The following is a 14,053-nucleotide window of genomic DNA, read 5'->3' as shown; positions in this document are numbered from 1 at the left end:
AGGAAATTCTCCATGGTCAGGATGAAAACTATGAAAACTGCGCAATTTAGAACATGAGACCTGAGATGAAAGAAGGAGCTCTCTTTAGGAGCTGAGGCAGTAGATGGCAGCACTTCAGGGACAGGCCCAGTGCCCATGCACTTGAGAGGAAAATGCATCATCTGCCTTCTGGCAGAGCCCGCCTGCATCCTGCAGGTCTTAGGCATTTGCAGCAGAGATCTCCTGTGTGGGCTGGCTTTCACTGCAAGAGCTAAATGGCTTCTCATTTTTTTGCTGCTTTTTTGTTTCTAGGACTTTTGGATTTGTGGTTAGAGCAATCAACAAAGCCACAGGAGTAGAGGTAAATGTCAACAGCCCCCGCAATCTCTGCTGCACTCAAGGGCTTTCCCCTCTGGTGTGAGCAGCTGTGGCCAGAGCTTTGGGTAGAGCTGTGCTGAAGAGGCAAAAGAAACACAGACTGGTACCAGCCTGCAAAATACATTGGGGACAGTCTTTGTCCTTCTCAGCTGCCAGAAGGAAGGCACGCAGGGCAGCAGTTCATTTCAGAGAAGGATGTGCTCACTCGCTCTCAATTGCTAAAACAAAGGTGGTGCCTTAGAGCATCTCACTGCTCTTTGGGGCGACAGCTTCAGAGTCCTGAATTCTCACTTCTGGTTGCCAGAAAATGCATCTGAGAGTTACTGGTAGTTCCTCAGACACCTGCAGTGCTGCACTTGGGAACTGCACATAGGGAGAGATCTGCAAGGCGTCCCTAGAAACCCTAAGCCCTGCCCCTAGCCCAGGATGTAGCCACAGAGTATTAAGGCATGGATTACTTCTGAATCCCATACAAAGCAGCAGGGAGTGGGCTCAGAGGTTTGTGGGTGAGACACCACTGTTACCAAGTGGACACATCAAAACCTCAGTGGCCATGTGTCCTGTAACTGGCCCCCAAGGGAGTGGAGCAATGGGCTGTTGCAATGTCAGTTCCTAATTGCTGCAATGCCTAATCAGAATGCAGTTTGGCACAGCTTGGCTGTGTCATTGCAAAATCATTTGCTCCATGTGCCTTGTGGTCTCGTGCCACCAACTTCTCAAGTTACTGATTTTCAATGTCATTTTAGGTGGCCATAAAGAAAATAAATCTCCAAGGACCGAGGAAGAAGGAACTAAAAGTCTATGAACTCATGACTGTGAAGATAAATAAGAATCCCAACGTGGTCAACTATTTAGGCAGGTGAGTTGTTGTAAATATTTGTTTACATATTGCAAACATGCAAGATTGTTCACTGGCACAAAACAGAGCTGTAATTATTGGTTAATTATTACTGCTCTGCTCATCTCCAGTGGATGGGAAGAGAATGCATCTTGTCTGCAGGAGTATTCCCTGGCACACATAGTTTGAAAATTATTCAAAAACCTGCATCAGTCATATCTAATTAAATTAATAGCCTGTAAGTTCACAGCCACCACATTATTTTGGGACTTGACTTTTTTCAACAGTCCTCTTACGTCTGGGTAAACTAACATGGATTTTCCTTGGATTGTGTCCCCTCTTTTCCATTGCTTTGCATGCCAGGAAGACTAGGTGGTTATTTCCAGAAACACGCAGTGTGACAAGTTTTTTATCTGTTCCTAAACTGCAGTTTTTACTTGCTGGCTATTTAAGACATCTCCTTTTCCAAAGCTGTGCCTTTCTTCTTGAGACAGGTTTCAAACAATGCACAGCCTAGAGGGAATGTCTGTTCCTTTTCTTCTGTCCTTGTCACACAGGGACTTGGAAATAAGAACCAAGAAAATAAACTAACCATGCATGTTTACCTCCATGCTCTTGTTTCCTTCTTTCAGCTACCTTGTGGATAATCAATTCTGGCTGGTTATGGAGTTCATGGATGGAGGCACTCTGAGCGATGTCATCAGCAAGACCTACCTGTCTGAAGACGAGATAGCAGCCATCAGTCGGGAGGTCAGCAAGCCCACCTGTGCTTCCGAGGGCTTGGGCAGGATTGTCTGGGAAACAGAGGCTCAGAACAGGAGAGGTTTCATGTATAAACTTTGTTTTCCTAGTGCTGGTATGCTATGGGCAAGTAAAAGTATCTCAAGGGAACTGCCTGCCAGTGCTCCTGCACTCACTGTATTCAGTTCTTGTACTCTTATCTCCTGCTGTTGTATTCTCACTCTGCCTCCTGTATTTGTATTTGCTCTTCTCCACCTTGCCTCCCTAAACTTGTATCTTGAGCCTGTCTGCGCTGCATTCCTTGCCTGTAAAAGCAAAGGTGCTGGTGGCTGGATTTGAAATGATCAGCTGAGAAAAAACAGAGACTCATTTCTCACAGTCCTCAACTGAAAAGGACAGTAGTGCAGCCAAAATGCTCTTTGCTTCAGGAAGGTGACTGATGTGATACTTCAAGTCTGTGCTGAGGCCAGCAACAAAACTCTCGTCATGCAGCCTCCCACCCAAAAGTGACCCGCTTCACACCAAAGAGAGGGACTTTTTTCTTTCTTGGCCAAACCCCTCCTTTGCCCTCTGCATGGAGAAAGCACATCCACTGCAGCAGCAGTCATCCTGGCTGGTTTGCAGGGGACAGTCTACAACAGCAGGTGCTGTTGCTCTTTCAAAAGCTGACATGCCTTTCCTTAGAAAAGTCCTGCTCTGCAAGTGTTGGAGCAGCAACTCTTCCTCTCAATGGCACTGTGTTCTGCCATTACTCGCCATTCCCATGCAGAGGGGATCTTTTAGAGACTCTGTTTCCTTTCTTGTGTGATGAAATCACTAATTTTTGCCCTCCTGCTTCTGTTTCCTCTCTCAGTGCCTGCAAGGATTGGATTTTCTTCACTGGAACCACGTGATCTACCGAGATGTGAAGAGTGACAACATCCTTCTCAGAACCGACGGCTCTGTCAAGCTGGGTCAGTATATTCCTGGTCAGGTGCAGCGTTCAGGGATGTGGGGTGAGGGGCTGCTTTGAGTGGCTGCCAACTCCCCAGAAATGGTGCTGGTGGCAGTGCAGGGCCCCACCGCTGTGAGCTGAAGGCACGGTTGCAACGTGCACAGAGGTATAAGGAACCAGGAGAAGTCAAGAGTGGCGTTGGTGTGTTTGTGTCTCTTCCAGAGGGAGGGAGCTACAATCTAAAGCTTCAGGGGAATAAAGGCCACTGCTGTGAACAGCGTTAAAAAACTGTGATTTTTTTGGAAGTGGCCAATTCCATACTTCCTTGGCTAAAGCCCCAAGGAAACTGAGTGTGGACAGTTCTTCAGGAGATTCAACAACACATAGACTGAGAGTGGGGAATTCTTTTGCTTGATTTCCTAACTTGACCTGGCTTTCATGGTATGTTTATTTGTCCACAGCTGACTTTGGCCTCTTTGCTCAGCTCACCCCTGAGCAGCGTAGACGGAGCTCAGTGGCCGGCACTTCTGGCTGGATGGCACCTGAAGTGCTGACAGGTCAACCATATGGCCCCAAAGTGGACATATGGTCTTTTGGAATCGTGGGCATCGAAATGGTGGAAGGAGAAGTTCCTCACAGGAATGAAACTCCTGTTTCGGTAAGGTGCAAATACTCCCTGATCCCACTTATCTTTCTCACCTGTCCCATGTCCTGTGTGCCATTGGACAAATCCCATTGCCATCTGCTGGCACCACTTCCACCAAGGTCCCCTTCTAAACATGTCCCTGCAGCACATCAGCATCTGCTGTAAATTCAGTTGCATCAGAAGGGAAGTAGCAGTTCAGAAACCTGGCATTTTGGCCTGCAACCTGCCTGACATTTCTCATTTGCTTTTTGAACTCCGTTGGTGCTCTGTCTCTGAAGGGCAAGAATTTTTCAGTGGAGAGGTTAGACATGTGATAAATATCCTAAGAAATTGACGTTACACCTTCCCAGTTTCAATTTTATCGGAAAAGAAAAGAAAATGAAAAAGAAAAAGAAAAAAAGACACAACCACCAAAGCAATGCCCAAGTAGTTTTGTGTAGGAGTGACAGTGGGTAGGACGGTCGGGATGGATGGAGACGAGAGATCTTTGAAGCCAGGTCTTGGAACTTTCGGTTTATTGCAAAGGGTGTGGATGCAGGGCCCTGCTTGGAGCTGCCAGCCACAACTCGGAGCAGGCCCGAAAGGGGAGCCCAAAAGAGAGACCCGAAAGAGTGAGGAAGTTCCTGTTACAAGACAATAAATCTTCTTCTGTGCAGAATGTTCAAATTTTCACTAACCAATCTAGTCCAAGATACAAATACTAGAGTATTTAGCTACAGCCTATAAGAATCATTACATTACCATACTGTGTTACATTTTAAACCCTAAAAACTACTCTTTGGACCCCTTCTGCCAAGCTAGTAGGGTCTGCTCTGACCCTTGGACCTGTCTGCCAGCAGAGGGTGTTGTTTAATCAAAAGGGGATTACCTTCAGCTGGCCATACCATTGTTTTCCAGTTGTTCAGTAACTAAGGCTAGTAACTATCTCAAAGCTTACTTTTCATTTCAATCTTGCTTACAGTTTCCATATTCTCAAAATCTTTTGCCAGGCATACATATTTGTAAAGGTTTTCCGGTTTCATCTTCCCCAACAGTTTTGCTTTCTTTTTCTTTTTTTAACCACAGCACATTGATTTTCCTCCACACTGTAGCATCTTTTCCAAGTCCTGTGGGTCTTCAAAACTTTCAGGCTTTCAAATAATCTGTACATTGCTCAGTCATGTGTGTGGGTGGCCTGGATAAGTTACACTAAACCCTTGGCTGTTTCTGGGTCTTTTAAAAAGTTGATGAGCTTGCAGCCTGGTGCCTGGGGCTGGGATTCAACGTGGGCGGTTGATGCTGGTGCTGTGTTCCTTTCCCATAGGAGCAGGGCCATCCCTGGCTTGCACAGTGCTAAGGGCAGTGAGGACTCCAGCTCCCCACCATGTCCAGTGGCTGAGCTCAGTTGCAGAGAGACAGGATAAAGCCCCCTTTGTGACCTCTGGGGGTGTGGGAAAAGGAAAGAAAGCTGCCATAATTATTTATACTCCAGGGGAGTGTGCTTGCTGTTTTGGGCTTAGAAATTTTCCTCTGGGTTGAAGAGGATAATAACGAAGTCTTTTTGGTCACCATCTAGTTCAGTGCCACCAGCACAGAGCTGTTACTATTGTGATGAGCATTTTTCTGGAGACCAGGCTGCAGCCTGGTGTCACGGAGAGCCTGTCAAAACCTCCCACTTCTTACAGACATTTTTTGCGATGGGGACGCCATTAATGCATTGACTTGAGTATACAAATGAGCAGAGGGTGACCATCGGGATGGTGCTTCTTCTTCTGATTTGAACTTGGAAAGGTTTCCTTTTGCCACATAAAGAGGCTGAAACTTGCAGCTGAGAGACAGAGCTGCAGGTGGCTCCTGTGTGCCTAAGCCGGCATTTTCATCCCAATACATTTGTGCAGGTGTCTTAAAGGGTCTGTGTTGAATATGAGATTCCAAATGTTTGTTTCCTCACCCTGAGGAATACCTGGTGGATCTCCATTCTTGCCTCCCATGCACCTCTGTTTTCTGGAAGAGGACAAGAAGCTCAATGAGTTTTGGTTTATGACCACTGTGCTTAAGGGACCAACAAGCACTGCAGAGATGCCTTTCATGTACTAATCCTTGGAAATAATAGCGTTAGTGTAGCAGAGTCCATCTTCTGAAAAGCCTGTCAAGGTGGTGTGAATCCTCCAAGAAGGAAAGAAGCTTTGTTGATGTAGCTCCCACTAACTGGGTCAGTCAATGAAATTGACTGCCAAGGCAAGATCAGCGGGATGTTGGAAAAGCCGTGGTTTTTTGTTGGTAAAGGAAAGTCATCTTTCCTTTACCATCTCCATCTTACCAGAAACTGCTCTGCAGAGTGGAGCTTAAACAGTGGGTTCTGGGAGAGCAGTTACAGATGGGAAAGAAGCAGGTGGAGCCTCGTGTTTCCTTTTCCTGCAGGCTGAACTCCCAATAGCCAGAGGAGAGAGACCACAGCTGCGGAAGCCCAACCGATTCTCGCCTCACCTGTGTGACTTTCTGAGCTGCTGCCTGCAGACAGACGAAGAGCAGCGCTGGTCTGCCAAGAGGCTCCTGCAGGTAAAATGCCAAGGGGCTGAGGTGAAACAGTGTCTGAGGGATGGGCTCCTCCTCCACCGAGGTCCGAGGCATCAGATGAGCCCCCTTCCTCCTCACCTCCACTCTTGGTGATGTTCAAATGAAAACAGTGAGGAATCCTAGACTGGGCTGGGCTGGCAGGGCTCTGGAAAGTCCTCTGGTCCAAGTAACCTGCAATGAGCAGGGACATCTTTAAAGAGATCAGGCTGCTCAGAGTCCTGTCCCACCTGACCTGGAATGATTCCAGGGATGGGGGCACCTACAAGCTCTTGGGACAACCTGTGCCAGGGTGGCACCATGCCCCGAGAAAAGAAGGTCTTCCTTAGACCTACTCTGATTAGATCCCCATGTCTTTAAAATTATTTGCCCACACTCTCTTGTAACTGGCCCTGTTAAAAAAGGTGTCCCCCACTTTCTTCAAAACCACTCTGAAATCTTGGAAAGCAGCAATAAAGTCTCCCTGGGGCCTGTTCTTCACAAAAGTGAATAACTCCACCTCTCTCCGCATTTCCTGAGAGGACAGGTGCTCTGTTTTCTGGCTGTTTCTGTTGCCCTGATTTGGTGGGATGTTCAGTTTTATCTAATGGCAAAAGAACTGAAGTACAGCAATGCAGGGTAGAGAGACATGAAATAGTGGTGGAGGAACCCAAGGCTGCCAGTCCTGGCAGAGCAGTCTGGAGAGATTTGGCTGTGGGCAGGAGGGGCTGTGAGGGACTCACTGTGAGCCTCTGAGGGGCCGTGGTTTGTGCCCCCCACCCCACCCTTAGAGGTTTCTGGCACACAAACAGGGACAGCTGAGAGGGACTTGTCCCAGCCCCATCTGCTGCCTGGCACGCTCAGGCAGAGGGGAACTGGCCCAGGCTGACTGCCAGGTTGTGTGGCAGAGAGGGAACTGCAGGACCCATCGCCGCTGGACTGGCCCTGCTGGGGAGGAAGGTGCCATCCCACACAGGAGGGGCAGGGCATGGAAAGGCAGACACTGCTTTGTGTGCCTGTGGAAATTAGCACGGTGCTTGTCATTCCAAGACAGGGACCTAGGGGAGTCATTGGAATTTCCTGAAAGGAAGAAACCCCAGGGACAGAAAGCACCATTTCTAGAGCACTAGCAGGGCAAAAATCCTGGCAAGATGGAGAAACCAGAATAAATGGAAGAGTGGGATTCTGGGCCAGGTTTGCCTGTGATGGCAAGGTCCTGCACATGACAATTAAGGAGCAGATGGTCCCATTGTTTTACTTTCTGGGTCTTTCTAGGAACTAGAGGCATCCTGATGGAGTATGTGAGGCACTGAGCTTGGAAGGTCATGGTTCACTGGTCTTTGTTGTTTTTTTTTTCCTTTGGACAGCATCCATTTGTAACATCAGCCAAACCAGTGTCCATCCTGGCACCACTCATCACTGTCCTGAAGTGGATGGAGAAGAGAAGAATGTAACAATCAAGTCAAGATGTCATCGCCAAAACCAATTTCGAGGATTATAGGATTGTAGACGAGGATTTTCATTAAATAAAGTTTCTGAAACATCAACTCACTTGGAAGACTGCCCTCCTTCTGACCCCTACAGAAAACTCAACATTTCCTTTTGAATTACCAGTTGTTTTTTATGGGTGTTAAGTCACACTTATGGCTTCTTTTGTATGGTTTTTAAGTGGGGGAAGGATCTTGTCCATTCATCCTCTCCAGACCACACTGTCTTTGGAATATGGCCCACTAGGCAGCTTTTGGCCAGCTGTAGTATTTCTAGTTGAGGCAGAAAGGGCAATGGCATTTGCAGGAAAAAACAAAGGGAAATGGGGCAGCCAAAACATCCTGTGCAGATGCAGGCCTTCAGCTGTGACTCGAGAGCATTTGGGTGCCTGCCACTTGGATTTGTATCGCGAAGGGCAATATCTTTGGCCGGAGGAGAGCCTTGCTCAGCAGAGAAAGCAGAAAGATCAGAGAGGTGCTCTGAAAGGTCTCCTGCGGTGCAGAGCTGTCAGCGAGTGTGAGGTGAGAGCGGGCCCCGCCTTGCCCGGCGTGGAGCCGCAGCAGAGCCCTGGCAGAGCCCGGAGCAGCCTGAGCCTGGGCAGGGGCAGGCTGCAAGGAGGCCCTTGTAGCTGCAGGAGGCACAGCCTGGCCCTGCGTGCCTCTTGCTGGCAGCGGGCGCATCCTCCGCTCTCAGAGGCCAAGCGCAGCCGGCTGCTCCCGAGGGGAAGCGGAGCCCTGCTGGGCACAGCCCAGCCTGGAGGCATTGGCCCTCTGGAGTCTGCCCCGAGGAGAGAAAGGCCAAGGGCAGCTGAGGGCCGGTGGCCTGGCTCAGCATTCCCACTCTTGTGCCGGCTGCCCTGCGACTCCTGGCAAAGGTCAGCAGTGTGTGCAGCACTCTGGGCACCGGGGCAGGAGCCGGGCTGCTCGGCAGGCTGGAGCACAGGGCAGCGTCCTTCAGGCACGGCGCTTGTGCCAGGGGACCATGGGCCAGCGGGAGGCAGGGACAGCTTGTCAGCTCCCGGCTGCAGGAGCCAGTGCCTCACACAGCTCTGGGAGGCAGCGCCTGCACTTCTGCACTGAGCCACAGCAAAGCTGTGACCTGCAGAGTGCTTTGCAGAAATATTCAGGGCCAGCAGGCCAGCCTGCTTCGTGCTCTCTGGCACACAGCAAGCGCTGTGCCACGCTGCAGCTCGGAGCTGCTGGGAGGGAGGTGTTAGAAATAAACTCTTAGGTACAATTAAATGGAGACAAAGTCATTAAAGCAAAAGAGAACCGTTCTTCTTAGTAAGGATTCAACTGAGCTGGGTGTACTTCCCTTTGGTTTGGTGTTCAACCCTCCCCCCCCTCCCATTTTCCAGCACACATCCACACCCAACAAATTAACTGGAACAAATGCAAACCATAACTAACAACACCTAGCTGCTGGCGGCGCTGGGATGAGCCCCGGCAGCACAGCCCGGCGGCCCTGCTGGGAAAGAGCCCCCGAGCCCGCCGGGAAGGGGCCCCGCTGCCCCGCAGCACCCCTCGGAGGGCAGAGAGAAAGCCAGCTTCTTTTCCTCTCTTTTTTCCTCTCTTAAAAATGTGTCCTAGAGGCGGCGCCAGCTTTTCTAATTGGCTGAGCAGCGCGCCTGCTCTCAGAGGCACTCAGTGATTGCTTCTGCCTGGCACAGGGAAAGCTTATGGCAGAAATGCCTCACTTTCCCGGCTGCCTTCTTTCCTCCTCTCCAAAAATTGACCCATGCAAAACCAACAAAACTGGGTGCTCCTGGGGCTGGGGAACCTGGAGGCTTAGAGAATACTTGAAAAACTTGTGTGGGGCCCTTCAAAAACCTCATGTGGCTTCATATCCAGACACACAGCTAAAGCTCAGATATTTCTCTATTTTTTATCTTTTTAACTGAGAAAGGAAGTCAGATTGTATCAAAGAAAATTCTATAAAGCAATGAAAAGCATATGTACACTTCCCTTATTGCCTTGGGATTTTACTCCTTAAAAATTGCTAAGTTTCTCTATCAGTCTATTTGCAAAGTAACTGTTTATCCCAAGAAATTTAGATACATTTCCCCTTGGATTACAAATTAAGCATTGCAGCTTCAAGGCATATCCAGGGATGCACAGGTGACACTGCGCTCATTGTCTCAAAGAAGGTGAGCGCAAACATAGAAATCCCCCCCCGACACCTCAGCATGCAAGCTGAGACTGATTTGAGAGGAAGGGCATAAAGCATGAAAGGATTGGGTTTTCTTGAAAGATAAGAAGGAAAAAAAAAAGTCTGTGGAATTACAATACAAAGCTAAGTTTATTACCGAGCTAAATGAAATGTTTCCAAAATTACCTTGCACCCAAGGAAAAGAAAGCAATTTAACATCTTAATTTAAATATGGATTATTCCCCTTCCCCAAGACCTTAGTCTTGCCTTTAATTGTGGGCCCTGTTTATATTAGAATGCCAGGTGCTGCCTGATATGGAAAAGACAGGGTTCTCTTACCTGTGTGATCTAATTTTCATCAGTATTGAACAGAATTGGAATTTATTGCAGGCTGCTGGTATGCTGCTGCAACTCAGGCAGAAGTGGCACAGCTTGTTTCTGCGTCGTATGCGAGCTCCTTCTAAGCTGTGGTCTGAGGTTGATGAAACAACTGTAAGAGCAATTACAGCTGTTCTGAGTGCTGAAGAACAGTCTGCAGGTCTACAGCAGCCTTCAGGAATTGGCCAGAGACCAAGGCCTGTGACTTGTGAAGAACTTCCTTTGGCATCTACATGCATGTCAACCAACAGCAGAAACAGCTCAACAGAAACAGAATTGTCTGACTTCTCTCATGCTGAAAAGTAAGATGCTGAGGTCTTCTGCTCACTGTAGGTTGCAGTTTATGTATACAAGTATCACTTAAGTTTCTGCTAGTAATAGGAGGTGGAAACAGCGGAAGTACAGTTGGAAGGTGTTATACTGTTGTATGCTGCATTGTGGTCCCAAAGAGAAGTATTTCATACCTGGGGCTGCTGTTGGAGAGAGCAGTCAGGAATATTGTCCATGAATTGTGATGTTTGAGAAGTAGCAGAAGAAGTTGAACAGTAGCATTAAAAAGCAATGAATGGTCAGTATGAGTTTTTAGTTAGGCTTTAATAGATTTTGTAGTTGCTGTAATACATGTGGTCATGCAGTAGGTTGGCAGGTCGATGTACGTTGTTCAGTGACTGCTTGTGAAACTCAAAGTATGTCCTTTGTAGGGTTTCAGTGAAATCTACTTCTCCTGCACTCCACCAGCCAAAGAAGTACAAAGAAAAAGACATTTTGCTCTCCAGACAATCCTCAGATGACAGATCAGCTCAGTCCTCAGTGAAGCCTGCAGACAGCAGTAGCTATTCCAACACCTGTGCTACTCCTTCTTCTCCAGTGTCGGCAAAGGTAGAGTTCTCTAACATATCACCCTGCTCTTCCAAAGTAATAGAATTTCTTGCTGATATCATTCTGCAGTTAGGTATTTTACTGATAAATTAGGAAGCTAACGTAGCTTTTCATTTGTAACACTGCATAATACTTCCTTCTGGAACTTAAAAATCTAGACTAAATATCCTTGTTTCACTAGTTTAATACAGCAAAAATAATTTGTAGACTGCTGAGGTAAAGCTATCCAAAGTAGAAAACATGAGATTTAAAAAAAACCCCAAACTTGTTCTAATAAACATGTATTAGTTTTTTTCAACTAAATGAGTATATTATATACACACTTCTGAAGTTTTTGGATTCTGCCTTTCTCGGCTTCCATAATAGATTTTCAATATCAATACTGATTCTGTCTTATCTACCTTACTATGACTGATTTTTGTGATGGTTATTTTAACAAAGTACACATTTTTAATGAGATTACTGTGACAGTTGTCCCATATACTTGAATAGTAGACTGCAGTAACACTAAGGAGATCATTGAGAGGAAACTTCATGGACTCATTGGAGGATGTAATAATTCCTCTTGAATTTTTCAGCTTTTAAATTAAGACAGCGTAAAAGGAAGAAAACATGTTTCCTGAATATAGAAATGCGAGTAGTGTGCTGTAGGCTACACTCTAGGATGCTTAATTTTGGTGTCATCTCAAGGTCTGTCAGACTTTAACCAATTCTAATTAATCACTAGACTTTTTAATCCTATTCTGCTCTACTTGTTTCTTGCCCCTCATGGATGAATTACTGTGGAAGGGGCTAACAGCAGGCCTGTTAGCTAAAGGAGCGAAAAGAAGCTGAGAGCAAGAAGAAGCTGTTAAAGAGCTCTCTCCAAGGCTGCTACCAAGGAGACTGAGAGAAGAGAAGAACTGAAGAAAGATAAGGAGAGCACTGCAGACAGACAAAGTATTTTTAGAAAGTTAACTAAAGTCACTGTTACTGTTCACCAGTGGTGTTATGTTGATTTTTTGTGGCCAATAGTTGGGGTAGAAGAAGTATAAACAATTAGAAAGTTTATAAAAGGTCAGCCATGTTCGATAATAAAGAATTGCCATCTGAGACCGCCTGTGGTCTGTGCTTTGTGTCGCGACCGCCTCGGGATACAGTGTATATACCAGTGACAGCTGGTGCCCACCGCGTGGAGCAACAGCCTGAACAGCGTGGTCAGTCTGGAGCCACGCGGGGTCCCAGCTCCCAGCCGTGACCCACTGGGGAGCAGCGGGGGAGGCGGCGCTGGTGCGGCTGAGAGTGGCGTGTGGAAGCCACAGGGAGGTCCAGACTTGATTTTCTCCTATCAGGACACCTGGAAGCAGGGGAGGCACCAACTAGTAATAATGGGAAATAAATCTAAAGAGGAAGAGATTGTTTTGGCCACATGGAAAGCTTTGTTAAGAAATAAGGGAATTAATACTTCAGACTATGCCCTTCATAGTATATTGCTGTGAGCTAGATCATAGGATTTTGCCACTGATCCTGACACAGCATTTAGTGTTAAAACTTGGAAAAAAGTCAGGGACAGGCTGTGGGAACTCATCTGAGCGGGAGATAAAACTTGTCCATCTAGTTGTTACCCAATTGGAGATCGCTTTTTGAGGCATTAAAGGAATGGAAAACAGCGGGAACAAGCAGAGTACAACGTGGATGAAGATTTGGGGTTGATAAAGGAGTCTGATGGGAGGGATGAGTCAGATGGGGCCTTTGATGGGGAACTTGTTGAATACATCCTTGAAGAAGGAGCAGGTGTCCATGGAAGTTACCAGGCAGGCTACCAAAGCTTCCAGGAAAGTTGCCAGAGCTTCTATGCCAGCTGCCAAAGCTCCCAGGAACACTGCCAGAGCTTCTGGGCTGGATGCTGAAGCTTTTGGGAAAGCTGCTAAGGCTTCTGGGCAGACTGCCAAAGTACCTCCTTATCAGACTCCTAAGCCTCTTTATCTCACACCTGCGCAGCAGCTTGCAGCGGTCCCCGTATACACTACACCACTGCGCCAGTTGGCTGAAATGTCTTTAGCAGAGAGACAAACCCAGCTGTCTGCCCCCTGCTCCCCTCTGACGCTGTTGAGGCAGGATGGGAATGAATAGACTTTGTTCAGAAGGCTGAGACTATAACTCTGATTTATTTCAAAATACATCGCTCTTTTATACAGAGCTTCGTGCAGACCAACTCTATTGGTCCTGAAGTGAAAACCTCGCACGCTATTGGTGTGCAGTGAATGACATACAGTAGTAAAACCCAATTATAAACAATGTGAACTACAAGAGAGATAAAGAACTTATTTACATTCTTTCTCAACACTTTCTCAAGCTTCTACCTGGTTAGAAACTTTATGTTTTCTCTTTGACTGAATCTAAGACCTACACCCCTCCACTCTAGCCCAGCCATTTGCCCCCCGCCCCCTTCTGAGCTGCATGAACAGTTTGCAAGGTCGTATCCTCCATTGCTGGACAGTGACAGCAAATCAAGTGAAGAGTCACCTGCAGTAACACCTGAGTTGGGTCAGGGAACTGTTGACAGTTCACCTTCTAATAGATCTAGCCCTACTGCCCCATGGACTTTGCCTCTGTGTCAAGTAACTGTGCTTCCCTGACAGCCTCAGAAGTTTTGGGAATTTGTTAGGAAGAAAGCAGCTGAAGAAAAAAATGGGGACCTAATAGAAAGATTAGGTGCCCCAAAAGTACCTCAGGAGCAGAGTGTTAACGCAAATGTTGCCTGTGATAATCCTATGGCTTTTCCAGTTTTTAAAGCAGTTCCTGGAACAGGGCAGAATGATAGTCATCACATCTTTGCTTGGAAGGTTGTGCAAGATCTCCAATTGAAAGTGGCTCAGTTTGGTATTAATTCCTCAGAGGTAATGCAGTTAATACATGTAATTAATGCAGTATGCTTGCACCTTATGACATCATGCACCTTGCTACAATTTTATTCCAACCAGTACAATATGGTGTGTTTCCAGAAACTTGGAGGTGAGTGGCGAAGTGCACAGCTTTAACAAACATGCAGCTGCTTCAACAGGACTCTCATCACACTGTGGGTGTTGATGCCTTATTGGGCACTGGGCCTTTTGCTAACCCAGATTTACAG

The 14,053-nt window shown here is 47.1% G+C and overlaps 1 protein-coding gene across 1 annotated transcript; it reads left to right on the top strand.

The window, feature by feature from the left end:
* Window positions 1-226: 226 nt before the first annotated feature.
* LOC140681941 (serine/threonine-protein kinase PAK 3-like) lies at window positions 227-7,595 on the top strand. Its single transcript, XM_072922666.1, has 7 exons — window positions 227-340; window positions 1,104-1,216; window positions 1,828-1,945; window positions 2,790-2,889; window positions 3,332-3,528; window positions 5,917-6,054; window positions 7,416-7,595. Exons 2-7 carry the CDS (start codon window positions 1,167-1,169, stop codon window positions 7,500-7,502), a joined length of 690 nt encoding a protein of 229 aa, XP_072778767.1. The 5' UTR covers window positions 227-340; window positions 1,104-1,166; the 3' UTR covers window positions 7,503-7,595.
* Window positions 7,596-14,053: the final 6,458 nt, after the last annotated feature.

Source organism: Taeniopygia guttata, chromosome Z (assembly GCF_048771995.1).
Source record: "Taeniopygia guttata chromosome Z, bTaeGut7.mat, whole genome shotgun sequence".
In the NCBI taxonomy this organism is placed as follows: Eukaryota; Metazoa; Chordata; class Aves; order Passeriformes; family Estrildidae; genus Taeniopygia; species Taeniopygia guttata.
Note: the sequence above shows the minus strand (reverse complement) of the source record. Positions and strands in the feature narration are given on the sequence as shown.

Coding starts and splice junctions, on each gene's coding strand:
- LOC140681941 (XM_072922666.1), top strand. CDS start 1,167: ATGACTGTGAAGATAAATAAGAATCCCAACGTGGTCAACTATTTAGGC. Junction 3,529..5,916: donor GGAATGAAACTCCTGTTTCG/GTAAGGTGCAAA, acceptor CTTTTCCTGCAG/GCTGAACTCCCAATAGCCAG. Junction 6,055..7,415: donor CTGCCAAGAGGCTCCTGCAG/GTAAAATGCCAA, acceptor TCCTTTGGACAG/CATCCATTTGTAACATCAGC.